The sequence below is a fragment of the Bos grunniens genome, chromosome 6 (assembly GCF_055505025.1).
Source record: "Bos grunniens cultivar Pamir isolate PY7600 chromosome 6, Bosgru_T2T1.0, whole genome shotgun sequence".
NCBI classification, from domain to species: domain Eukaryota; kingdom Metazoa; phylum Chordata; class Mammalia; order Artiodactyla; family Bovidae; genus Bos; species Bos grunniens.
Window position 1 is genome coordinate 55,172,798 of NC_141170.1, and position 26,555 is coordinate 55,199,352.

The 26,555-nt window shown below is 35.0% G+C and overlaps 1 protein-coding gene across 9 annotated transcripts; it reads right to left on the minus strand.

Moving 5' to 3' along the window:
- Window positions 1–822: 822 nt before the first annotated feature.
- On the minus strand, window positions 823–26,555 carry GUF1 (GTP binding elongation factor GUF1). Of its 9 annotated transcripts, none has more exons than XM_086407697.1 (17): window positions 25,091–26,555; window positions 22,863–22,974; window positions 22,544–22,692; window positions 22,179–22,259; window positions 21,178–21,255; window positions 19,419–19,502; window positions 13,442–13,506; window positions 12,514–12,717; window positions 10,907–11,046; window positions 9,665–9,788; window positions 9,179–9,311; window positions 8,223–8,366; window positions 7,179–7,312; window positions 4,485–4,586; window positions 3,385–3,504; window positions 1,794–1,830; window positions 823–998 (listed from the first exon to the last, which is right to left on the minus strand). In XM_086407697.1, exons 1-17 carry the CDS (start codon window positions 25,496–25,498, stop codon window positions 861–863), a joined length of 2,253 nt encoding a protein of 750 aa, XP_086263823.1. In that variant the 5' UTR covers window positions 25,499–26,555; the 3' UTR covers window positions 823–860. The 9 variants fall into 9 exon arrangements, with proteins under 9 accessions (XP_086263823.1, XP_086263825.1, XP_086263822.1 ...); XM_086407699.1 differs by having other exon boundaries at window positions 1,762–1,830; XM_086407696.1 differs by having other exon boundaries at window positions 12,514–12,744.

The following is a 26,555-nucleotide window of genomic DNA, read 5'->3' on the forward strand; positions in this document are numbered from 1 at the left end:
ATACAATATGCCCTCTTGTTTATTTACTAAGAAGATATGCTTTGAAGTAAGACAGCCATTTACTGACTATGTGACCTTAACTAAGTTATTTAAAGCTTCAGTCAGTCTCAATTAGTTTCAATTATGAAATCTAGACAATAATTATTAGACTGTCATTAATGACAGTTGCTATTAATATGCTAATATCAAACATCTATCCCTTTACATAAATGCATTTTAATTCTCAGAATAAGGCAGCTCATATCCTTATTTTTATATATATGTAAACTATCTGGTTTCCAAATAACATTTGTAAAAATTTTATGAAAAACTAGATCACAGGTCTAAATACTATGTTATTTGACTTTAATAACAGATTCATATATATCATCTAAATATATCCATCTAACAAGCTTATTGTGGGATTGGAACGAGATCAAATCTTTAAATATGAGCCCTTTTAGTGTAAAGAATATGCTTGAAAACTAGTAAGAATCACTTAACATTGACTATGTGTCACATAGTCTTCTGAACATTTTAAACATATTATTTAATACTCACAGCCTATGAAGTAATAGTATAATTCTGATTTTACTAAAGAGTAAATGAAGAAAGGGTAAGTTGGTCAAGGTCACCTTGCCTAGTGAGTGGTAGAACAGAAATGTGAAACCATGCAATATGGTTTCAGAATCTAAGTTCTTATCTACCCATTACTGTCTTTCAAAGAAAAGCCAAGAGGTTATTTAAAATTGAAAACCTTGAAGGTAACAAGCAAATTTTATAATTTTCCTTCTGTTGTGTTCAACATGTTATAATTACTAAGGAAAATTAAAAGATACACAATTTTTAATTTATGAAAATTCCTTATATTTTCCCACCAATTATTTATCAGATTGTGTTTTCAGAACTTTTATAAAAGCATCTTTTGGAACTTCAACATTGCCAACTTTCCTGAGTTTTTTCTTTCCTTCTGCTTGTCTCTTCAAAAGCTTCATTTTTCGGGTAATATCACCACCATACTGAAAAACATTTTAAGAAACTGAAGTCCAAATCACTCCATAGAAAAATAATCCTATAATTAATTAGAGATATCAATACAATTACAACTTTATAGTTATTATTCATGAAGTAGACACTTGGAAAGTTACCTCTAAGACCCTTCCTAGCAGATCCTAAATTTACTATTAGTATCTTCTCAAAGAATGATAAGTGCTTTATTTGTTTTTGAAGGAGATGATTCTCAAGGAACCCCAGTACTATATTATGCAAGTCAAGAAAAGCTATCAATCTCCTTACTGATTCAAGGCCTTGAAATTTTGGATTATATAGCTGTAGTCTAATACAGAAACTTGCATAGGCTTAAATGTGTCAGTCCAATGTTAAAGATTTAGAAAAAGCATTTATCATTTAATTCTCATTATAACTGAGTTAAGAATCTTTTTTAACAGAAGAAACAGCAAACTTCGCAAATTAATGTAGGAGAGGTGGATTTCAATTTTAGCTCCCATTATAAGACAGTAATTGTCTTCAGATTCTTCCTTAAAAATCAAAACATCCTGATCATAACTGTTATGAAAACATTCTTAGGTAGTTGCACATAAGGAAATTTTTAAAAATAAGATAGGAAAATACTTAAGAAATGTGAGCAAAATGAATATGCAATCATTAAAGTCAAGCTGACATTTACCTATTTAAAAAGAAAACATAGATGGGATACAAAGTACTATAAAAACCAACAGTGGAAACCCAAGGTATTTATACCCTCTCTGATTTTAAACTTACAAAATAGATAAAGAACACACGTAGATACATACACATTTTGCCAAAACATTTTTCCTATAGGCTTTCACACTGTAAAAGAGAAAATTTTCCTTAAGTACACAATTATACTATTTAAAAGTACTTATTTTCAAAAACAATCCCCCCTTTACTAAAGATAGTAAGATCAGGTTATACTTACGTAAAATTGCCAAAAGACAAATCATTAGATAGCTTACATGCTCTTGTATTTCATGTATTTGGAATAAAATAGACAATTCAAAATGAAAACACAGATTTTACTAAGAATTTAAAAAAAGGTTTGTGGATAGTCTCAAAGAGGCCAAAATAAAAACTGGTGTGACCTTGATGGTGAAAATTTATATAAGGGCATTTCTAGTTCAATTTAAAAATACTACTACTTTCAAAAATACTAAAATGGTTATTATCTCACTGCTGCTGCTGCTGCTGCAAAGTCGCTTCAGTCCTGTCTGACTCTGTGCAACCCCATAGACGGCGGCCCACCAGGCTCCCCAGTCCTTGGGATTCTCCAGGCAAGAACACTGGAGTGGGTTGCCATTTCATTTTCCAATGCATGAAAGTGAAAGTGAAGTCACTCAGTCATGTCCGACTCCTAGCGACCCCATGGACTGCAGCCTACCAGGCTCCTCCATCCATGGGATTTTCCAGGCAAGAGTACTGGAGTGGGGTGCTATTGCCTTCTCAATTATCTCACCACTGACTATCAAATGTGCGTCAAGAGTGACTAGGAATATGAAGAACAATATATTCTATAAAACCCATTTCAGGGGGAATGAAATAATTTTAATATAGCCATTCAAGCAGCTATAAACTAATCTATGTCCATAATGTATGTATCTGAGAAATATGGAGGATCAAAACTTTGAAAATAACTCCACTTTTTTTGTATTCCAAATGAAGATATAAAAGTCTTTTTCTTTAAGGTTTTTTCTACCTCAGCACACATATGTTTGAATGATTATTTGCTATTTTAAATGGCATTTTCCTGGAAGTTCCCTGATTATAAACTCCACTCTGCCTAATCTGAGTACTTAGGAAACACAAAATAACTAACACAAAATAGTATTAGGAAATGAAATTCATTGCAAATACCTGCACACAACTCATCCAAAGACTGCTGCAAACCCCTGAAGCCTAACATGGTATCAGCTTTCCTCCCTTCCCTCTATGCACTGACTAGCTCTAAGGAAGTGATATTAAATGCTTCAAGTAAAAATCAATTCAGTTTTCTCTTTTGGAAGAATATCTCTAAAACCTAATTTTTAATTCCAGTTCCTATTGGTTTATAATCTACTTGAAGAGATAAACCATAAAACTTTACAGAAATTCCTTCACCAGAAAATTGAGTGGGGTCACTGAATGAGTGGAAATAAAATTCCTTAAACCATATACATTAGAGTAATAACTGTAAATAATTATCACCCAAAAGTGTCATATAAGTAATTCAAAGTAACAGTCATCACTTAAATTAGTGGAATTAAGAGATTAACATTTCTATAAGTAGGAATAAAGTTTAGAGCAATGTTAAATTTTTTAATATTCTTTCATTTTTTATGTATATCATTGCTAAAACCAACCAAGGAACAAAAATGAATTTCAACTCACGTTTCTCTTGCAATGATTTTACTTCCAAGGGCAGCTTGAATTGCTATCTCAAACAGCTGCCTAGGAAGAGAATCCTTGAGACGTTCACATATGGCTTTGCCAACAGAGTATGCTTTGTCTCTGAGACAGAAAAAAATGCACCTATTCATATATTCTAAATAAAAGTAGTTTTCTAGTTAATATGCATAATCAATGTAAAGGTTACTAAGGAGGTACAAGTAGAACTTGTTTATCATGTTGTTGTTTTTTAATAGCTAAATTGTGTCCAACTCTGCGATCCCATGAACTGTAGCCCACCAGGCTCCTCTGTCCATGGAACTTCCCAGGCAAGAATACTGGAGTGGGTTCCCATTTCCTTCTCCAGGGGATCTTCCCAACCCAGGGATTGAACCTACATCTCCTGCATTGGCAGGTGGATTCTTTAATAAACACCACTTAATCTCTGAATCATATGTGACCTCTGACAGCAAAAATAACATGATCTCTTACAGAAAATCTAGAAAAACACAGAGAATAAAAACCATTCTTAATGCCCTTCCCTCACCCACAGAATACCACTGTTAAACATTCTAGAATATTTTTAAACATATATCCATACTTAGTTATTTTTCTGAATACATATTTATGTTTTTTACAGTTTGGATCACAGTGTGATATATTCTACCTTTTTACTTAATTGACATTTTTACATCACTAAATATTGCTCTACAATTATACTTTTAATGGCTTAAAATAATATTATATGGGTGTTCCATAATTTATTTTACCCAACCACTATTTCTTGAAATGGAAATTTAAAAAAATAACTTTTATTTCTCAATTTAAGTCTACCATAGTTTAGAAAACATTTACTTTGTTTTATATGGTAAAGAAAACATTTCCTTCCATGACACTATCCTTTTTGGCTATTTTAATTCTATTCTCTTGTCAACAGTTTGGTAAGAGAAGCATGGAAAAAGAAGGAAAAACTAGTACATGGAAATTAATTACACCTTTTAATTTTCAAAATGTAGCTGTCAAATAAAAATGAGCAATAATAAATGAAAAAGTAAAAAGAATAGCAACTTTCACATTCTGTAATTAGTTACTATTCAACTTACTTGTGTACAACAGTTACTAGCTCTTCTACAATACTTCCATTCAGTAGAATATCCATTTTTACAAGTTCTGCAGTCTGGTAGCCTGCATCTTCATAATCAAAACTAACAAAGAAAAATATCCAAGTTACAGATAAGCACTATATTTCCCAAGAGATTACATTTTTTTTCCTTTTCAAAATATGTTTTTTCTACCTCCTCTGGTATCACTCCCAAAAAATTTAACTTTCAAACAAATTACATATAAATTTCAGATAAATGGGCCGACCTGATCACAGTAAAGAACAAGCTTCCTTATCTTTTTACATTTATGAAATCAGGTACAAAAATCAACATGCTCCACTGAGGGAAGGGGAAAAAAAACTGCTAAACCAGGCTAGGAAAGTACATCATTGAAAGAAATGTCACCTTCCCAATGTTCCTTCCTAGAAGCTGGCTGGCTGTAGACAATGTATATACTAGTGAATGTATATACAGTCTCAGACTCATGAGTTGGGTTTCTGTTAAGTTTTCTATTACAAGTTAAATAAATGCTAGGGCAGTGCTAAGTAGCCATTAATAAATGAGACTTCTGAATTTCATATATGGCTCTTTAGTATAAACCTTCACAGAGCATTTTTGATGATGAGTTAATACATGTACCTAGAACATAAAAAGTGTTAAGAACAGAGCCTACCTAAGCACAATTAACATTTATTAAGTGTCAACTATTTCTAACAATATGGTCAAAGCTTACAGTAATAATCAAAACAGGTTTTACAAAACTAATGTCTGATGAGAAAGAAAATTTCAATTATGCTCTCGTGTCTTTGCAGTTATGTATGAGAAGATGTGTATTCCTACTGCCGTAATTCTAAAACAAACAATGCAAATGTTTAGCTTCGAAAGGTTTTCAACAGGAAGGTCGCAAGGTGACACTAATAGTCTCTAAAACCTGACTACTGCCTAAAGTGTTCCCCAGATCCTTTCTTTTTTCAATAAACATTAATCATATACTACATAAAGGTACCATGTTAAGTACTATGCAAAATTAATCCTGAGATTTTCACTGTGTTTACAGCTTTAAAATTTTCTGTGCTCCCAAATTTTATAATTTCAATTTTTTTAGAATATGAAAAAATATCATGTATTCCTGAACATAAGGACAACTTAATTTTGGAAGTTGGAATTATTTTTAAATAGTTCAAAATAAGCCATGTTCTCTCAATGTGAAAGTTGTTTCCCAGCTAAAAGATTTTAAGACCACTTAACTCAGAAAGTGGTACCCAAATGCAAGCTAGAATTCAAAGACTGTTGTTAACTGTTATAAACACTTAGTAATTATCCTTTTAATTATAGTAACTTTAACAATATGCTGCCTAGATTCATTTTAAATTACATCGCTACTTATTCACTCAAGGTCTTGTCTGAAAGAAGACATAAAAAAAAAATTGGGTGACCAATTAGAAAAAATAACTTTGTATCATGAGTTATGCTGACTCGCTTCATTGAAAAGCTCATTTCACAAAGTAAACGTCCAGGTCACTGCAGCATATTCTTCAAAATGCTGGGATTTTTCTTTGAATTATAATTTTAAGTATGCATGCACATTCATGTATGCATGTGTTTTACCAGATGTGAACATTCACTTTTCTGTCAACTTCCCCATTATATATTTCCTTTATATCCTAGTATATGCTATCCAGTAATGTAAGATTGAAAAGCAGAGACATTACTTTGCCAACAAAGGTCCGTCTAGTCAGGGCTACAGTTTTTCCAGTGGTCATGTATAGATGTGAGAGTTGGACTGAAGAAAGTCCAAAGAGTTGGACTGAAGAAAGCTGAGCGCCAAAGAATTGATGCTTTTGAACTGTGGTGTTAGAGAAGACTCTTGAGAGTCCCTTGGACTGCAAGGAGATCCAGCCAGTCCATTCTGAAGGAGATCAGCCCTGGGATTTCTTTGGAAGGAATGATGCTAAAGCTGAAACTCCAGTACTTTGACCATCTCATGCGAAGAGTTGACTCATTGGAAAAGACTCTGATGCTGGGAGGGATTGGGGGCAGGAGGAGAAGGGGACGACAGAGGATGAGATGGCTGGATGGCATCACTGACTCGATGGACGTGAGTCTGGGTGAACTCTGGGAGTTGGTGATGGACAGGGAGGCCTGGTGTGCTGTGATTCATGGGGTCACAAAGAGTTGGACACGACTGAGTGACTGAACTGAACAGAATGTAAGATTTTAGGACAGTAAGGGCATCTAGTTATTTGCCCTAACAAAAAACACCCCCACAATGCTACACTCTTCCTTTAACAGGCTATGCCTCCATGTGCTTTTATGGGATAAGATAATGGGTTTCATGATGCAGACTACTTAGTCCTAGGAAGACCAAGTTATTGAAGTGTTCACAAATATAGGGACACACCTAGCATTTCTCTAAACAAGTACTTCTATTTTCCAAATGTACACAGATACTCCTAGGATTACTTAACATTCAAATACATTTTAAAAGTGCCACTTAGGTCACAGTAGCTTTTTCAAATAACATGCAATTTTTAATCAACTTACAAGAGAGTACATCTCTTCTTATGAAGAGGGCACTAAAATTTCTGTCACTAGATCACCAAGATTAAGTAAGTGGAATATCAGTAAACACCTGCTGGTCAATACTTAAAAAAAAAACTGTCCAGATATTTGAGTTTCCCATTAAATTTTTACCTAGCATATCCTGAAGACAGAGATTTCAAAGAATCATAAAAATCCACCACAATTTCATTCAAAGGGAAGAGATATTTAAGCATTACTCTATTTTGATCAATATACATCATATTCTTCTGAACTGCTCTTCGAGCCTGAAAAGGGAAGGAAAAAATGGCTTGAATAATTCACATAATGATTTATTTAATAAATATAGACAGATGTCAATTATCAACTTTTAAGAGTGGGCAAAATGAAGGAATCTTTCTTTAATGGTCCAGTAAAAACAGCTGACAAATATTTATAATACAGGGAGAATCATTTTGTATTTCAATTATAATATACTTCCTATCAAAACTTTAATCTTTTGTTTTTAATCAAATAAGTCTCTTTTTTAATTATACAATATTTCACTTAAGAATAAATCAAATTAGCTACAGGTGGAGTCAAGTTCTGATTTTTTATTTTACAAATAAAAGAAATTTAGATCCAGAGAAATTAAGCAACTAAAGTTACATATTTTTTGGTACAAGACAATAAAAATTCAAGTTCACTAGTCATCACTTGAGAGTTCTTTCCAATACGTGTCAGAATATTTTAAATACGTACTTTCTGATGACTATGATTATATCAAATTTGTGGATTAAATTGTTTATTACAATGTGTCAAGAACTAAAGCAAAATGAGGAATACCTTTCAATCAAAGGTCTCTAAAGTATTGTAATTATCTTTCAAATAATACCCAATTTCAAATAGTCAAAAACGGTGAAAGGAAACTATATTTTTAGCTACTCAAGATGAAAAAAAGCATCAAATTTCTTTGCTTTAAGCTAAAATATAAATTCAAGATGATCAAAAATTCTGGCTCTGTTTTCTTATTTAAAAGTCAAAATACAGTAATTATATGTATGTATATCTAAACAGATAAATATATAAAGATCTTTATGAAAATTTCTTTTGTTCGACAGGCTCCATAGAGACAGAAACCATTCAAAACCTAAGCTGGGTACCACTGTTTGAGAGGACTAAAATGTACTTTTATATCAAACTGTATTACATTTATACCTGGCAAAGCATCATTATTTTCCCAGTATATTCATCTGGTGTGATAATGGTGCCCAAAACAACTGGCTCCAAATATTCTGTTACTTTTGACTTATCAGGGAACTGTGCAGGATTGATGATTGTAATCTCCTTTTCTCTGTATTCCTAAAAAATAAGAAAAGTCATCAATAGTTAAAAAGAAATCTTAGTAGTTACCATGTTTTTAAATTTTCTACCAACATAGGTTAGAATTTTTGTTATTGAATGTGTTGGAATTAATAAAAAACAAAAGAATTCCTAAAGGTTAGAATATTATTTTAACACACTTTAGATTAAAAAGAGAAAAACTCTCTAAAATAATATTTAATAACAATTATTAATATATTCTGATTATTGATATTTACTAAAATCATTTTATACACCACTTAGAATATGATATAAGAATACATTTCAATCTGTCCCATGTATGTCACTGTAATTAGTTTCCTAACTTAATTTTGTTGGAAAATATTTACAGATGCCAAAGTTAATATTTGTTTAAAACAAATATATTGTAACTTAGATTGAATACAATATTGTTTCTACTGTTAACCTGAAATCTAAAATTTCCCGCAACCATATAGGAAAGAATGCTTTACTAATCATAAGATGAATTACTTATGCCCAAAATCACACTCTTATTTTTTGTGCTGAATTTAGAACAGTATTTTCAGAACTAATTCTACTTTTTACTCTTAGTAACAGACTAGTATTGATAATGTGGAGATTTCATCAGGTTAAGAAAAATATGCATCATTAGTTCTGAAGAAACTTGTCCATCATAAGATAATTCAACTTTTATTACTACTAATCAAGAAATATTTAGTTTTAATAGCTAGTCAGCTACTGGTATACTAAAATGTTTCTCATATTCTACATATACATACACACACATACATTTATTTAGTTTTCTTATGTATGCTAGCTCACAACAGTACCTTTATCAATTTTGCTGATGAAAGAACAGCCTTATATGGAACAGTAGGGGTTGTCAAAATAACAGAAGCATTATATTCTTGTTCTAGTCGCTGGTTGAAAACTTCCATGTGCAAAAGTCCAAGAAATCCTAACCTGAGGGAGAAAAAGCCAGACTCCAAAATGTTTATGTCCCATGGGCTCTATTTTCTTTGATTTGATATTACTATTTTGTGGGGGAGGGGTGGAATCAAAAGTCATTCAATCAATTCACATCATAATTAAAACCTAGCATAAATTCATTAAATAAAATAAAATCTTCCATTGGGATTCTATTTAAAGTAGCTATAAAACTGATCCATACAATAAGCATCCACAGTGAGAAACAGACATGTTTTAGTTCATTTTACACTAATATGAACTGATCTTCAGAAATGGTCAAGACCAGTAAGCCATTTAAACTTTATTTTTCAATAAAAATGGAATCCTACAACATAATTGAATCTCACCTCCAGCCAGCACCTAGAGCAAGGCTACTATCCCGATGAACCACCACACTGGAATCATTTAGTGTCAGTTTTTCTATAGCACTCTTCAGGTTATTATATTCAGATTGGTCTACAGGGTACATTCCTGGGGACACAATGATTTCTAATTATTACATGTGACACTCTGCCCAGAAAACCTAATATGCATTGCTGCAAAGTTCAAAATTAATCAGTTAGCTTTTAAATTACTTTCTGTATTTGACTGACCAAAATATTGGTTTGCTAAGAAAACTATGACCATTAAATTAAATTGGCTTCAAAGTATTTTGCAAGTTTCATAAGCTTTGAATTTACCACTAGATTCATATTCAAAGTGATGTTTTTGCTTTTGCAAATAGTATAGGGAAAACAAAAAAGAACAATGGGAATTACACCTATCAAGAAAATACATCATCTTTATTTTAAGAAACAAAAGTGCAAGATATCCCACAACCACAAAGAAAAATCCCATTAGCAGATAAATAACAGGAAGAAATAAAAACAAAAACTGATTCATCCGTTTCTCTTTCACATCAAACCCAAGTCCTCACCACTTAAGTCCTTCAAACTCTAAATGACTGACTGACTTTGTCTTAATAGGGGCATTAATATTAATTACAAATTAATATTTGTAATTCCCAATGAGATACAAAAGGGAGAAAACAATGACTGGATACCCAGCACAGAGTAATCTGATAACCTTCAACCAGGTCTTCCTTTTTCAAATGTCTGTAATATCACACAGAAGTAACAGGTTCTGGAGTTATATATACATGAGGTGACACTCTTCTCTGCTATGTCGACACTAGTACAATAGTACAGTATTAAAGAAAGGCCAGCTAAAGGGAAGGCATTCAGTAAATGTCCACTGATAATTAGTAATGAAAACACCCTATGTAGAAAGAGTATTTCAAATATAATGACCTACTCCCTAGTGAAACAAGAAGGAAATGCATATTACTGTGCTCCTCTAATTTATCAGAGGGCTTGTTTCAAGAGGCTATTTTTTTAAGAAGTCCTTAAATTTAGGAGGAAATGATCTCCCATATAAAGTTGTATCATCCATATATAATTAACTGGTATATAAATATCATACAAAAATTTTTTTTAAACAGTAGCTGTTATTTAAACAGGAATTGATTATTTAAAGTGAGTATTCCTAATAATTATTATTTCAGCTTAGAATAAATTGGCCCTTATCCTTTGAATATGTGAGCTCCTCACCTGCAAATACCATTGGCTTCGCTGATTTAAACCCAGGCAAGGGTTCCACTGGCTGTTTATGTAAATATAATGTATCTCCTATTTGTGCTTCAGTGACATCTTTCATCCCAGCAATCAGATAGCCCACCTGTCCTGCATATCTAAATAAAATTATTACATGGAAATATTTACTATTTTAATGTTTCATGTGCATACTCACAATTAGCTCTACTTCTCCAAGAAATGATTGTACTTTCCAAACAAAACCTCACCAAGCTGAAACTAGATGCTGCATTCTAGTTAATTCTCTAATTCTCAGCTCTAAGAACTGTCAGCAAAAGAACATTCCAAGTCTTACAATCCATGACCGAGGACCTCTGCAACACAAGCCTAGGGACCTTCTTCATGACTGCCCATCTCTGCATATAAAACAATAGTGAAACTGATAGACACAGAAACATAAAACACTCCTTGTGATATTTAGTAGTGAATTATATTACAAATGTCCTTTAAAAAAGGAAGAAAAAGCAAAAACAATGTTTTTAACCTAGCAAATAAAAATGTGAACTCTCTACAAATCTGATACCTATTTGATGTGCCTCTTGCAGGAAAACAGCAAATCCAAAGATTTCAGAGTTTTAGCTTTATTTTTTTTTTAAAGCAAATTTCCTATATGATAATTTCCATTTAGGATGAAATACAAAAATAGTACTGAAGATGCAATAATGATGAATATATATGACAGAATATAGACAGACTTTGTATAGCACAGGGAATTATAGCTATTATCTGTAATAACTTTTGATGATGTATAATCTATAAAAATACTGAATCACAATGCTGTATACCTGAAATTAATGTGATACTGTAATGATTGACTATACTTAAGTAAATAAGAATACAAACTTTAGAAATAGTTGAGTAAAATTACAATAAACCTTATGACTTTCAATTACATAAAAAATGACAAAATAGTGGTAGTTTTAGACATACAGCATTAAGCTATAAAGTGAGACCTGCTTCAATCTTAAATTTGACAAATGAGGAAATAAAGACCTTAGAAAACTATGTGCCCAAGGTAATCAATGTTATTAGTATCTAGAGTACTGATGGAATAGGCACTCAATAAATACTTTATAAGTGAACTCAGAACTCAGTTTTATAATAATGTACACTACTATGCTAATCTCATGTCATAATTCTAATCAAAGTTTTACCATGAATTCCGCACTAAACAAAATAATTACTGAATTTTCTTCACTATTCTATGCTGAAAATCTAACTACAAAAAATTTAAATATCAAAGATTGATACCAAGTATGAATATGCATGAGAGAACTCTCTCTTTCACTGTCAAATCAAATACATCAATGTTGGACCCAGTCACAACTAGAAAATAAAATCAGTTATGGCCAAAAAGAATTAAAAACACATCAAATTCCTACTGTCCCTCACCCATGAGATTCTGAAAGAGCATTCACTACATAGTTGCATTAAACAATCAAGTTTTGTTTTTTGTTTTTTTCCTAAGTTACCAAATTAGGAACATCCTGAGCACACCAAATTAAGAAAATCAGCAACAGAAACACATACCAAGTGTCTTTTAATTACTAATGCAGATTACTTACAGTTTATGAGTTGGCTGCTCATTAGGATTCAGAACTCCTACTTCATTAACTTCATATGTCTTTTGAGTGTGTGCAGATACAATTTTATCTCCTTTCGAAACCACTCCATCAAATAATGCTACATTGGCAATCACACCCCTATACTGGTCAAAGGTGGAGTCAAATACCAAAGCTCTCAGGGGATTTCTGCAATGGGCTTTAGGACTATTAAAAATAAGTAAAGAACAAATACTAATAATTCAAAATTAAATAATAAAATCTTAACAAAATGCCTAATTCAAATATTACGCTTAATTTACTCTAATACTTGAGAAAGATTAACTGACAGCAAAAATAAAAGGACCTTTCTGTAAGGTATAATGCCTATATTTATATTCATTTTAATTCACCCTTGAGTTTTAAATACATTTTGTTAGTGTTAGTTGCTCATTTATGTCCAACTCTGCAACCCCATGGACTATAGCTCATCAGGCTCCTCTGTCCATTGAATTCTCCAGGCAAGAATGCTGGAGTGGGTAGCCATTTCCTTCTCCTGGGGATCTTCCTGACCCAGGGATGGAAGCTAGGTCTCCTGCACTGCAGCAGATTCTTTACCATCTGAGCCACCAGGAAAACCCTAAATACATTTTAAGTAACCATTTTTAAACTATTTATGAAATGGATGAAATATATTTGTTCAGGATTAAAACAAAAACAATAATTACCAATGTATTCAAGTCTGTTACAATAATTAAGAGATCCTTATTATCTTTTTTTTTCTATCTGTATTTGCCTTCTATGTGTTACTAGATATAAATTAAAAATGTATTCTCACTGACCACGAAGAGTATATTTGTCATAACAAGTAAATTAAAATAACAGATCAAACTGATGGACTTTTACTATTAAAGATAAACAAATAGTATACAAAGAGCAGCAGAATACTTACAAGGGTATCCTTTTGATGACTGCATCAAGAACACTTTCCACATTCGTTCCAAGTTTAGCAGAAATCTGAAAATACGTATATGAAACAAACACTTAGGACTTTACTTTTCTATCCTGTGACTGAGCATATGATTAGAAAAAAGAAACAACTCGAAAAGTCATCAATTTGCTTGAAAAGCTTGGTAAAAGGAAGCACACACCATATTATCTATTGACAACTGCCCTTCCATTACAGTTAGGTGATTCTCTAGATTATGGTTAGATGATTCTCTGATTTCTCTACAAAAGCATTCTGATTGTGGTACTGAAAGAGCACTGGACTAAGAGTTCAAAATATCTGGGTTATAATTATGACTCTACGAGTAATACATGACTTTAGCCAATACATGTTTTCTTCAAGCTTCAAGTTCTTCATCGACAAATAAAGTGATTATTCATATTTTACATAAACCTCAAGGCTGCTGTGTGAATAAACAATATATGTGGATGGCATACAGCTAAGGCTAACTGTAAGGTATAGTACCACTACTGTTCTTACACTGAAAAGGCAGCCAAAACACTCAAAACATGCTCATCTGACTCACCTTTGCCATTACCAATAATTGAACTATCTTTGAAATCTTTATTCAAACTCAGTTCCCTGAATTCTTCCTCTTGCCCTTCAAAGTCCCTCTAGATCAGAGTTTCTCAACACAGCACTAAGGACACTCTGACCTGGATAACTCTGTTTGGAGGGGCTGTTCTATGTGCTCACTGCAAGATGCATAACAGTATCCATGGATTCTCATCTGCTCACAAGATGCCAGTAGCACCTATTCCCCAGTGTGACAACAAAAAAGGTCTTCAGACATTGCCAAATGTTTCCTGAGAGGCAAAAAACTACTTCCTAATAAGAATGATGCTTTAGACTCTGCTGCTACTGCTAAGTCACTTCAGTCGTGTCCAACTCTGTGTGACCTCACAGACGGCAGCCCACCAGGCTCCCTCATCCCTGGGATTTTCCAGGCAAGAACACTGGAGTGGGTTGCCATTTCCTTCTCCAGTGTATGAAAGTGAAAAGTGAAAGTGAAGTCGCTCAGTCATGTCCGACTCTTAGCAACCCCATGGACTGCAGTCTACCAGGCTCCTCCGTCCATGGGATTTTCCAGGCAAGAGTACTGGAGTGGTACAACAATCCTTTAAGATCACATTTTCTAATTTATTGAATGGACTTTTTTTTCATTATCTATTTAGCCCCCTGCCTCTTTTCCCAGCTGAGACCCCAAGAGCCCACTATTTGTACTCATTCCATTCAACTACTTTCTATTCTCTATCATAAGCCCTTGGTATTAATAAAACCTTAACTGCAACTACATCCGACTATTTGCCTTTTCTATGCTTATAATCAGAGCAGCTCAACATTACTAGAGAACAGTCAAGTAACTGGTTTGGTTGGTTTCTGTAAGTTCATGACACCGATCTCAATATGCAGTTAAGACTTGCTGGCTGTCCAAGGACACATCCTTTACTAAATTCACATTAACACTAACTAAGATAATTCACACCACCTTCCTTTTCAATCTACACACTTTCCCTGTGGCCAATTCACTCTCATTTGATAACGTTGCCTCTTACTTCATTCAAGGAAATAGAAGACATCAAAAACTCCTTTATTCAAATATACAAATCCATCTGCACTATATCCACAACCTCTTTGCCTTCTCTCCTGCTACAATTTGTTTTCCCACCTCTCTGAAAACTCAATCCTCACACCCTCATCTTCTGAATCCTCTCTAATTCTTATTCATAACACTCTACAAATTGAGAATAATGTAGAATGGTTTCTAGGATCTCTTTTCTACTTACAGTTTCTCCCTAGGAAATGGCATCCATTCCCATGGCATCAACGCCACATACACGCTATGACTTAAACATCCCTGACTCAGCCCTCTCCACAAATGCCAGAATTGTGTAGATGTATGTAATATCCTACTTGGATGTCTATTAGACATTTCAAACACACTATGTGCAAAACAGAGCTTTTAATTTTCCCACTATCTGTTCCTCCCCAAGTCCTCTCTGCATTAACAGATTACCAGTATTCAACCAGTTGCTCAAACCCAAACTCATCATGATTCTTTATTTCACATCCTTACACATATAAGAATGCCTTCCTCAATGATCAGTGCAAGAAAATAGAGGAAAACAATAGAATGGGAAAGACTGGAGATCTCTTTAAGAAAACAAGAGATATCAAGGGAACGTTTCATACAAAGATGGGCTCAATAAAGGACAGAATGGTATGGATCTAACAGAAGCAGAAGATTAAAAAGAGGTGGCAAGAACACACAGAATTGTACAAAAAAGATCTTCACGACCCAGATAATCATGATGGTGCGATCACTCACCTAGAGCCAGACATCCTGGAATGTGAAGTCAAGTGGGCCTGAGGAAGCATCACTACAAACAAAGCTAGTGGAGGTGATGGAATTCCAGTTGAGCCATTTCAAATCCTGAAAGATGATGCTTGAAAGTGCTGCACTCAATATGCCAGCAAATTTGGAAAACTCAGCAGTGGCCACAGGACTGGAAAAGGTCAGTTTTCATTCCAATCCCAAAGAAAGGCAACGCCAAAGGATGTTCATACTACCACACAATTGCACTCATCTCACACGCTAATAAAGTAACGCTCAAAATTTTCCAAGCCAGGCTTCAACAGTACGTGAATCATGAAGCTAGATTTAGAAAAGGTAGAGGAACCAGAAATCAAACTGTCAACATCCGCTGGATCATCAAAAAAGCAAGAGAGTTCCAGAAAAATATCTGCTTTTGCTTTATTGACTATGCCAAAGCCTTTGACTGTGTGGATCGCAATAAAAAGTGGGAAATTCTGAAAGAGATGGGAATACCAGACCACCTGGCCTGCCTCTTGAGAAGTCTGTATGCAGGTCAGGAAGCAATAGTTAGAACTGGACATGGAACAACAGACTGGTTCTAAATAGGAAAAGGAGTATGTCAAGGCTATATATTGTCACCCTGCTTACTTATATGCAGAGTACATCATGAGAAACTCTGGGCTGGAGGAAGCACAAGCTGGAATCAAGATTGCCAGGAGAAGTATCAATAACCTCAGTTATGCAAATGACACCACCCTTATGGCAGAAAGTGAAGAAGAACTAAAGAGCCTCTTGATGAAAGTGAGAGAGGAGAGTGAAAAAGTTGGCTTAAAGCTCAACATTCAGAAAACTAAGATTATGGTATATGGTCCCATCACTTAATGGTAAATAGATGGGGAAACACTGGAAACAGTGGCAGACTTTATTTTGGGGGCTCCAAAATCACTGCAGATGGTGACTGCAGCCATGAAATTAAAAGACACATGCTCCTTGGAAGGAAAGTTATGACCAACCTAGACAGCATATTAAAAAGCAGACATTAATTACTTTGCCAACAAAGGTCTGTCTAGTCAAGGCTATGGTTTTTCCAGTGGTCATGTATGGGTGTGAGAGTTGAACTATAAAGAAAGCTGAGCCCCAAAGAATCGATGCTTTTGAACTGTGGTGTTGGAGAAAACTCTTGAGAGTCCCTTGGACTGCAAGGAGATCCAACCAGTCCATCCTAAAGGAGATCAGTCCTGACTGTTCATTGGAAGGACTGATGTTGAAGCTGAAACTCTAATACTGTGGCCTCCTGATGCAAAGAATTGACTCACTGGGAAAAGACCCTGATGCTGGGAAGGATTGAAGGCAGGAGGAGAAGGGGACGACAGACGATGAGATGGTTGGATGGCATCACCAACTCAATGAACATGAGTTTGGGTAAACTCCGGGAGTTGGTGAAGAACGTGGAGGCCTGGTGTGCTGCAGTCCATGGGGTCCCATAGAGTCAGACAGAAGTGAATGACTGACCTGAACACATAACACACCAGCAAAATCTACCATGTCCACAAAACACACATCAAATTTGGCCACTTATTAAAATATCTGCATCACATACTTAGCAACCACCATTTTGCCCCTGGACTACTACTGCAAACTGGTTTCCCTGTATCTTTTCTTACCCTTTTCTAATCCATTCTCTGAATGATCAGTTTTCCTCTCTTGCTTTATAATCCTTTCATTATCTTAAAGTTTTCAAACTCTTTAGCACAGCAAGAATCCCAGAATAACTTGACCCCTGCCTTTCCCTACAAAGCCATCTCATCTAACTTGCCTTCTTTCTGTTCCTTAAACATGTCAAACCTTCCCAAACATTTCAAGCCTTTACACTTGCTCTTTGCTCTTTCGGAAATTATTTCTCCCCATTCTTTTTTTCTTCAAGTCTCAGTTCATCAGAGAAAAATTCCCTAAGTTACTCTGCATCATAGCTCTTCTCTAAGAAAAAGACTTTTTTTCATTGTTAGGTATGGTAATTCTACCTGGAACAATACACTCTGCTGAATGTTCCTTGAAAACATTAGTCTCACTCACTAATTATTATACTTCCTTCTTTTTTTATTTAATGAGTGCCTCCCCAAGTAGAATATAAAAACAACGAGACAGATGTCTTGCCTGTACTGTTCACTGCTGCATCCCTAGCTGGCACACCAAATTAAGTGTATGAATGAATTTTCAGCTAAATATACTTTAACATAATTCCAGTCATGATACCATAATTTCAGGACTGCCTTACAATGAGGTCCCTCTTCATAGTAAAAAACATTAAATTCTATGTATGTATCCAAGGGAAAAAAACTATTGCTTTTTCCAAGTTGTATATAATCAACCAATGTGTTAAAGTTTAAAAAATAAGCAAAAAATCCACTTCATCAGCTGAAACTTGCTTTTTTAAAAATTAAACAAGCTTGAAAATAAAAGCTAAACATTATTACTCTGATATACTTACTACACAAGCATGTAGAATAGCACAGTTTAGCTAGGGCTATTTAACAATCACTGCAGATGGTGACTGCAGCCATGAAATTAAAAGATGCTTGCTCCTTGGAAGAAAAGCTATGACCAACCTAGACAGCATATTAAAAAGCAGAGACGTTACTTTGCCAACAAAGGTCCGTCTAGTCAAAGCTATGGCTTTTCCAGTAGTCAAGTATGTATGTGAGAGTTGAACTATAAAGAAAGCTGAGCGCCAAAGAATTGATATTTTGAACTGTAGTGTTAGAGAAGACTCTTGGGAGTCCCTTGAACTGCAAGGAAATCATACCAGTCAATCTTAAAGGAAAGCAGTACTGAATATTCATTGGAAGGACTGATGCTGAAGCTGAAACTCCAATACTTAGGCCACATGATACGAAGAACTGACTCATTGGAAAAGACCCTTATGCTGGGAAAGATTGAAGGCAGGAGGACAAGGGGACGAGAGAGGATAAGATGGCTGGATGGCATCACTGACTCAATGGATGTGAGTTGGAGCAAGCTCTGGGAGTTGGTGATGGACAGGGAAGGCTGGTGTGCTGCAGTCCGTGGGGTTGCAGAGTTGGACATGACTGAGTGTCTGAGCTGAACTGATTTAACACTCAACTATCATTTAAAAGGTAAATTTAAAAATCTTAGTTTAAAATATTATCAACTTTGATTTACATTAAATATAGTTCTAAGAATGATATCTACAATGCCTTGAAATTAGTCTGACCCTACTCTTCAAGGAGAACATTTACATAGAGGCAAAATGGCATATAAGAAATAATATAACAAAGAGTTACAAAAGACCTACATTTTAGTCCTGGCACATTAGCTAACTAGATTTATAATCGTAAAGTGATAAAATCTTTCAGTTTTCGTCCTTTCAACTGTATCATGAGAAATTTCTATCTGTCCTAACCATGTGGTAAGGATTTTTGGTAAAGATCAAATGAAATATCAGTAAAAAGAACTTTGTAAAACTGTAATATTATAATTACACAATATAATAATGATGTGCTATCAAATACTATGAAATTTTACTTAAGCCAATTACCTGAGATTTTGGAAAGTAAAATCAAGTCTTCTAAAAAAAAAATTTACCTTAATACATTCGTCACCTGGAATATCAAACACCTTTTCAATTTGTTTTTCAACCCTTTCAGGATCAGCATTCTTCAGATCTATCTTAAAAGAAAAAAATCACCATGTCTTAATATAATGAAATTAAAATGTATTACATATTAATATTTGGAGATAGATGCATACTTGCTTTTGAACTAACTGACCCCTTAACAATTTTATTTTCAAAAGTATTAAGAGAAAAATAATGACAAAAAAGTAATAAAATTTTAATGCTCATGACCACTGAAATTAGAAGGCAGACAGCAAAGCAAGTAAGAAATTGAGGTCATTAGCTACTCAGAGCCAAAGAGATCAATAACAACATCATGTACACTGATTTTATGTGTTATATATAATTTATAACAACAAACTGTCTTTCTTTGCTTCCTTTAAACCTATCTTCAATATCAAAAAATAAAACTGAATGCAATGCAAATTTTTAATTAAGATTCTTGATTTATTAATTTTAAAATATAAAAGTTAAGCTTTATCAACACTGTTCTCAGTTTAGCACTTAACTGTTAAGCATCCTGTGTTACACTGTTTCATCCTACTTCATAATGTCCTTTTCTTTTCCTCTACAGTTTAGTTTAACAGACTATTTGGCCTGTCCTGCCCTTCCCTACAGAAACAGCCCCCCATCGCTCCATGTAATTCAGGGAGACTATCTTCTCAATTACATGCCAGGGTAGAGGAGTTTGAGTTGAACTTTTATCGTATGCAATTCAAAGAAATCCCAGTATACAACTGACCTGGAATAACAAGGAGTTTCAACTGCATGGGTCCACTTACATGCAGATTTTTTTCAATAAATACGTAAAACTACACTTGTAGAATACCAGGTGCAAGACTTGTATTGAGGTGGATAGCTTATCCCTAACAAAGGCATAAGTGATATTTAACATAAAATTAATAATGTATTGGCTTTCTGTTTTATAACTTTGCTTTCAAAGAATTACATTACCATACAGTATGACTCTCATAATTAGAGAAACTGCATATCAGCTTATAATTACAAATAAACATTTTTTACTGTAACAATGTTTCCAATACTGTTATGAATATGACTATAATATTGTACGCTATAAAAACTTTAATGAATCTTTCCTTAGTGTATACACTAGGTTACCATGAAGCAATCACATAATGTCATAGCATAAAGCAATATTTCTGCTTCATTGTTATCAATGCATCAATCATTTACCTGTAAATAAATATGAAGTTCCTTTTCACGTTATCTTTTAATTGTTGACGTTTAGTGTCAGTAATACATATAACATCTATGGTGTTTTGTCATCACATAAGACAATACTGATGTAAGTACCGAGAGATGATTCACCTTATAAAAGATGATGTAAACTCAGGGTATTGATAAACAGAGTACTGTAAATGTATTTTCTCCTCTTTATGATTTGATTAGCATTTTCTCTGTCTTATTGTAAGAACACTATATACAATACATATAATATACAAAGTATGTGTTAACAGACTGTTTAAGTTATTGGTAAGATTGTAGTCAATAAGAGGATATTAGTAGTTAACTGTGTGAAATCAAAAGTTACATGCAGATTTTTGACTGCACAGGGGTTTTGCATCCTTAACCTCCATGATGTTCAATAGTCAATTCCATTTAATAAATACCTGAAGATTCTCATATAAAAAGTAGTACAAGTGATACTCATACAGTAAATTTACCCTTAGAAAGTAAAATAATAGCACTGTTGCGCTAACAAATTACCTTGTTTATAACTGGAATTATTGATAGCTGTGCTTCAAAGGCAAGAAAGAAGTTCGCTACCGTTTGGGCTTGAATACCCTATAAAGAAAAGCAGACAAGAAGAAGACACAAGACACTAAGATAATCATTCTATTATCCATCACAAAAGCTGAAATTCAAGACCATTCCACACAGCTTCATCAAAAGCAAAGGTACAAGGCAAACTATGGTATCTATACTTCATGCATCTGGATCATTCCCTGTGAAAATTCCTTTCAGTTCTAGAAACATTTTTTAGAGGGTACTGTGTTAAGCTTTGGGAACAAAGCAGTAATACATGGATCCTTAAGGACCTTGAAGCCTCCTAAAGAACTATGAGACATATTTTATAAAGCCAAGTATATGGATGTTAAGGTAGAGATTGACTGTCCTTGACAGGATTAGGGAGGATTTAACACAACAAAAAAATCTTTGGGTTTGAATGAAAAGTCCATGAAAATTGAAGTATGTCAAAAGCTTACTATAAATAGTATATCATGGCTCTTACACTTTCATCTCAGTATGTTTTCATGATTATGTTCACAACAGAGAACTTGGTAATATTATTGACATGTTTCTTTAAATGTAGCACTTCTCAAATTATTACCTTAAAAACACCCAAAATGACATCAAAGATAGATTTTCTAGTTCTGCTAAAAACTGACATCACAGATTAAGAAGTGCTTAAAACTGGGGGGGGCGGGGGGCGGGGGGTTGGTAAGATGTATATATGACATACTTCAAAAATCTTTTGAACGATTCCTCTGATCAGCTTAAAAATTTTAAAGGATGAATTAGTCAATTTCACAGGCCATTTTAGTGTAGTAAAACTTAAAATTAACAGGACCAAAACATAATTTTGGTTAAATAATAAAATAATTCTTACTTTCTTCAAACACAAAAATTCTATTTCCAAACATCTTAAGAAAAATCTTGGAACAACGAAATAGCATATCATATCATATAAAATTAAATGTACCTACCTCATTTGCATCAACCACAAGTAAAACACCTTGGCAAGCAGAGAGTGACCTGGATACTTCATAACTAAAATCAACATGACCCTGAGAAACAAAAAATATTAAAACCTCTAAATGTTAAGAGTTTAAATGTTTCTTACAGAGAGGCATTTTGGCAAATCTACTGACTCCACTGAATAAAAAGTAATTAAGCTTCTTTTTAGCCTATTTTTGTGAAGTAATTTCACTAATCTAAGAACACAGAGGGGGAAAAAAAAGCAAAGTGAAGTGTTTAATGTTCAATTTAAAAACTGAAAAAAAGGATTTGTTTGCACTATTAATACAAAGCTGACTTTAACAACAGAGACAAAATTGATATTAAAACTTACCGGTGTATCGATAAGATTTAAAAGGTACTGCTTTCCTTCATAGTTATAGAAGAGAGATGCTGTCTGTGCTTTAACAGTGATTCCTCTTTCTCGTTCCACTTGCAATTTATCAAGAACTTGTTTATTATTTTTTGTTTTATCAATTGCCCCTAAAAATAGAAATGTGTATTGATATTTCTACAAGCTTTTAAAAACAGACAATACTGCATATAAACTTACCACAATTAAAAAAAAAAAAACTTAGTCAAAGTATGCTAGTAAAAGTAACTATCAACCACTCATTGCCATTAATTAGGTGCAGACTATAAAATGAAAATACCTGTTAGTTCCAGGAGCCTGTCTGCTAAAGTACTTTTGCCATGATCCACATGTGCAATGATACTGAAATTTCTAGTGTTTTCAACAGGAAAACAAGACATATCAATTTTTTCCTAGAAAAGAGGAGGGAAATATTACATTTATGAGTATAAATTGTCTACAATATAAAACAAGTACACTAAATAATACTTTTAGTCTTCCTAAAACAACTTTATTTAAAGCATTCATACTGTTTGTATTATTTCTCTGACAGTAAAGAGATGTATGGTTAAAGTCATATTACAAGCAATGGATAACAACTGCTGCTGCTGCTAAGTCGCTTCAGTCGTGTCCAACTCTGTGAGACCCCACAGACGGCAGCTCACCAGGCTCCCCCGTCCCTGGGATTCTCCAGGCAAGAACACTGGAGTGGGTTGCCATTTCCTTCTCCAATGCATGAAAGTGAAAAGTGAAAGTGAAGTCGCTCAGTCCTGTCTGACTTTCTCGGCCCCATGGACTGCAGCCTACCAGGCTCCTCCCTCCATGGGATTTTCCAGGCAAGAGTACTGGAGTGGGGTGCCATCGCCTTCTCCATGGATAACAACAGGGCCCATCAAATAAATTAGTTTCACTGACAAAGGCTATATGACCATACACAGACCATATGGCTAAATAAAAGTCCCTTATAATATTTTCACCATTTCAAAGGCCGATGAGGAGCTGAATGTATTTTCACAAATGGAGAACACAAGATACCTGGAACTCCTCTACAGCCTTAGAGCACCTGGTCTAACAAAATTTCTTGAAATAAACAAAGCTACAGAGAAGCTGAAAGAAAAAAAATATTTTTTTTGCCCCCATCACATATTTAATCAACACAGTCAGGTCTACTTAAAAATTTGTGCTAATAGAGCCTTCAAAAGTTTAATTTAGATGACTTTATTACCTAACAACTTCTCTGGAGAGAGAAGGGGAAAAAATTACATTATCAGGAAAAAAAGGCTCACTTTTCACTTAAATCTTTAAAATACTTTAAAATTTTAATTTGTGATTTTCAGTTGCACATAGAATATGTCATTTTTTTGGACCCAGAACGTTTCATTTTTCCAATCAAATTTATATCTCATAATGAGCAAAAAAAAAAAAAAAGTGAAACTACGAAATACAAAATTTTCATGAAGTTGTTTCCTTTTTTTTTCCCCCAGTAAGCGCTTCAATACAAGTGCAACTATACCTGAAAGATATTCTGCAAAAATCTAAACCTGAATTGTCTGCCCTGTGATTTTTCCATCCACTGCACCGTTTTTAGTCTTACAATTGCAACATAAATCCATTCTACAGGCATTTTAGAAAAGAGTAAAACTGAATAATTACAGTGTTTTTCTTTCTCCAGTTACTCATAACTTTCATTCAAGTACTTTATTTTACTGCCTAAACTGTTTCTCTTCACAGTTATAACGAAGTATAGTTTTAGGGTCGCTGAAGCTTCCCAGGTGGCGCCAGTGGTAAAGAATCCTGCCAGTGTAAGAGACACAAGAAACGCGGTTTCCATGCCTTGTTCAGCAAGATCCCGTGGAGTAGGAAATGGCAACCTACTCCAGGATTCTTGCCAGGAAAATTCCGTGGACAGAAAAGCTGGCGGGCTACAGTCCGTGGGACCGCAGAGTCCGTCGTGACTGAGGAGCAAAAAGCCCCACCTCCTCCAACCACAGGGACAGAATGAGCACGCGTCTGCTCTAGCTGAGTTAAGACGAAATAATAAAGAGAAGTTAAGGCATACCCAGCACTTCTTAGATTCTCGGTATTGAACTAAAAGTTCTATGCCTCACTTCGCGCAAGTCTGACAGCCACTCAACGTTTTTTTTTTTTATAAGCATCTCATTCAACAAATGAAGAAAGAGAGAAAGGTCAGGTAACTTGCCTAGGTCACGTGGCTAAAAAGTCGCAAGAAAATGGAACTAGTAGCTTCCTCGATACGCTTTTAAAACTAAATACATACTGAGAACAATCCCTCGCATAAACAAAGATCCTGATATTACCAATGAGGAAAGGGAGGACACGACTTGTCCAAGGTCACACTGCTGAGCACTGGAGTCCGAAACCGAAGCGCACCCCCGCACTCCGAGCCCTGTCTCCCTCACAACAGTGCAACCTGCATTCACTAGTCAGTACTAAGAAGCCCTCACAAATTCACCAGGAACACCCTCCCTAGGCTTAAAACGTGAATGACAAGAGACTCAAGGCGGTCACCTTGCGGTCTGCAGATCTGTAGCACCGGTCCGGAGCCCTGGACTCGGCTGCAGTCCCCCGGGCCGGCGCGAGGTGAGGCCAGAGTAGCCCCTTACGCGCCGCCTCGGTGACCCAGGCCGCGAGCGCGCGTCCGCGCCACCAACCCTGACCTGCAAGCGTCCACATTCCCCTGCGCAACCGAGGCGTCAGGAGAAGGTCCCGGGACGCAATGGCGCCATCACCCCAGGCTCCGTTTTCTTCAAAACTGCCCCTCGCTAAGAGCTGGCGAACGAGATTCAAACACACTTCGGCCACCCGCGGAAAACACGTGAGGAGGCAACACTCCACATCTAGCTGCTGGAACCAGACAACCGAGAACAGCGCCGCTCGCCGACGTTTGCACGACGCATTACGTCGTGACGTCTGCATACGTCAGCGCGAAGCTGAAAGGAAGGCGCGTGAGCGAAGGTTTAGCGCAGTGCTAGTTGTTCTCTTACCAGAATGTTGCTTTTTAACCAACTGCCAGATGGCAAAATACTAGAGTGATTTTTTAAATTACTGCTGTGTTCTCCATGTTGCCTGCAACATCGCTAATGTTGAAGTTCATCTGAATGGAAACGGGCAGTAAAATTGATAGCAATAAGAATAATATCCTAGGGCTTCCCTGGTGGTTCATTGGAGAAGAATCTGCCTGCTAATGCATGGGAGGCGTGTTCCATCCCTGTGTTGGGAAGCTTCCCCAGAGAAGGAAATGGTAACCCACTCCATTATTCTTGCCTGGGAAATCCGTTGGGACAGAGGAGCCTGGTGGGCTACAGTCCATGGGTTCACAAAAGAGTCAGACATGACTTAGCAACTATCCTAGGAAAATTTGGGCCGGAAGTGAAAGTGGGAAAAAGTTGCATCCTGAAAGTCCTGGAGTTTTCGTCATCTTTGGGTTACCAATTAAACAATGTTTACCTTGCAGGGGAGAGAGTTCTGGCTAAGGATAAAGATAAGAGATAAGACAATATCTAGTGTTGCCCCCCACCCCCATCCCATGTTCTTTTTTGCAATATTCAGGAGAAAAAGCGGCAACTGTTGAGTTCACCATTGTATTGTTTCTAGTTCATTTAGGGGACTACTGTATATTAAAACAGTAACTGTACATCACAATTTGCTACTCTCTTCTTTGTTAGTGAACTTAAGAACCACCTGGAAATGTATTAAGCACAATCATTCCTAATATAGTTCGTGTAAGTTGGTTGCCCGAAACTTCAATAAGTTGCTTATTCTCCTTAGTGATTTTCACCATGTCCTCACACCTCTATTATATCCATAACATTTTTCTTTAAATCAATTTACCTCTTACACTTGAATGGGTTTCTTTTAAAAGAAGAAAAAAAATGTATTATTTTCTGTAAGTGGAAAAAGAGCTGTTACCTGTCACAAATTTAAAAGTAAAAATAAGTATAATTAATTAAAAATGTGATTCAATTTCAATAGA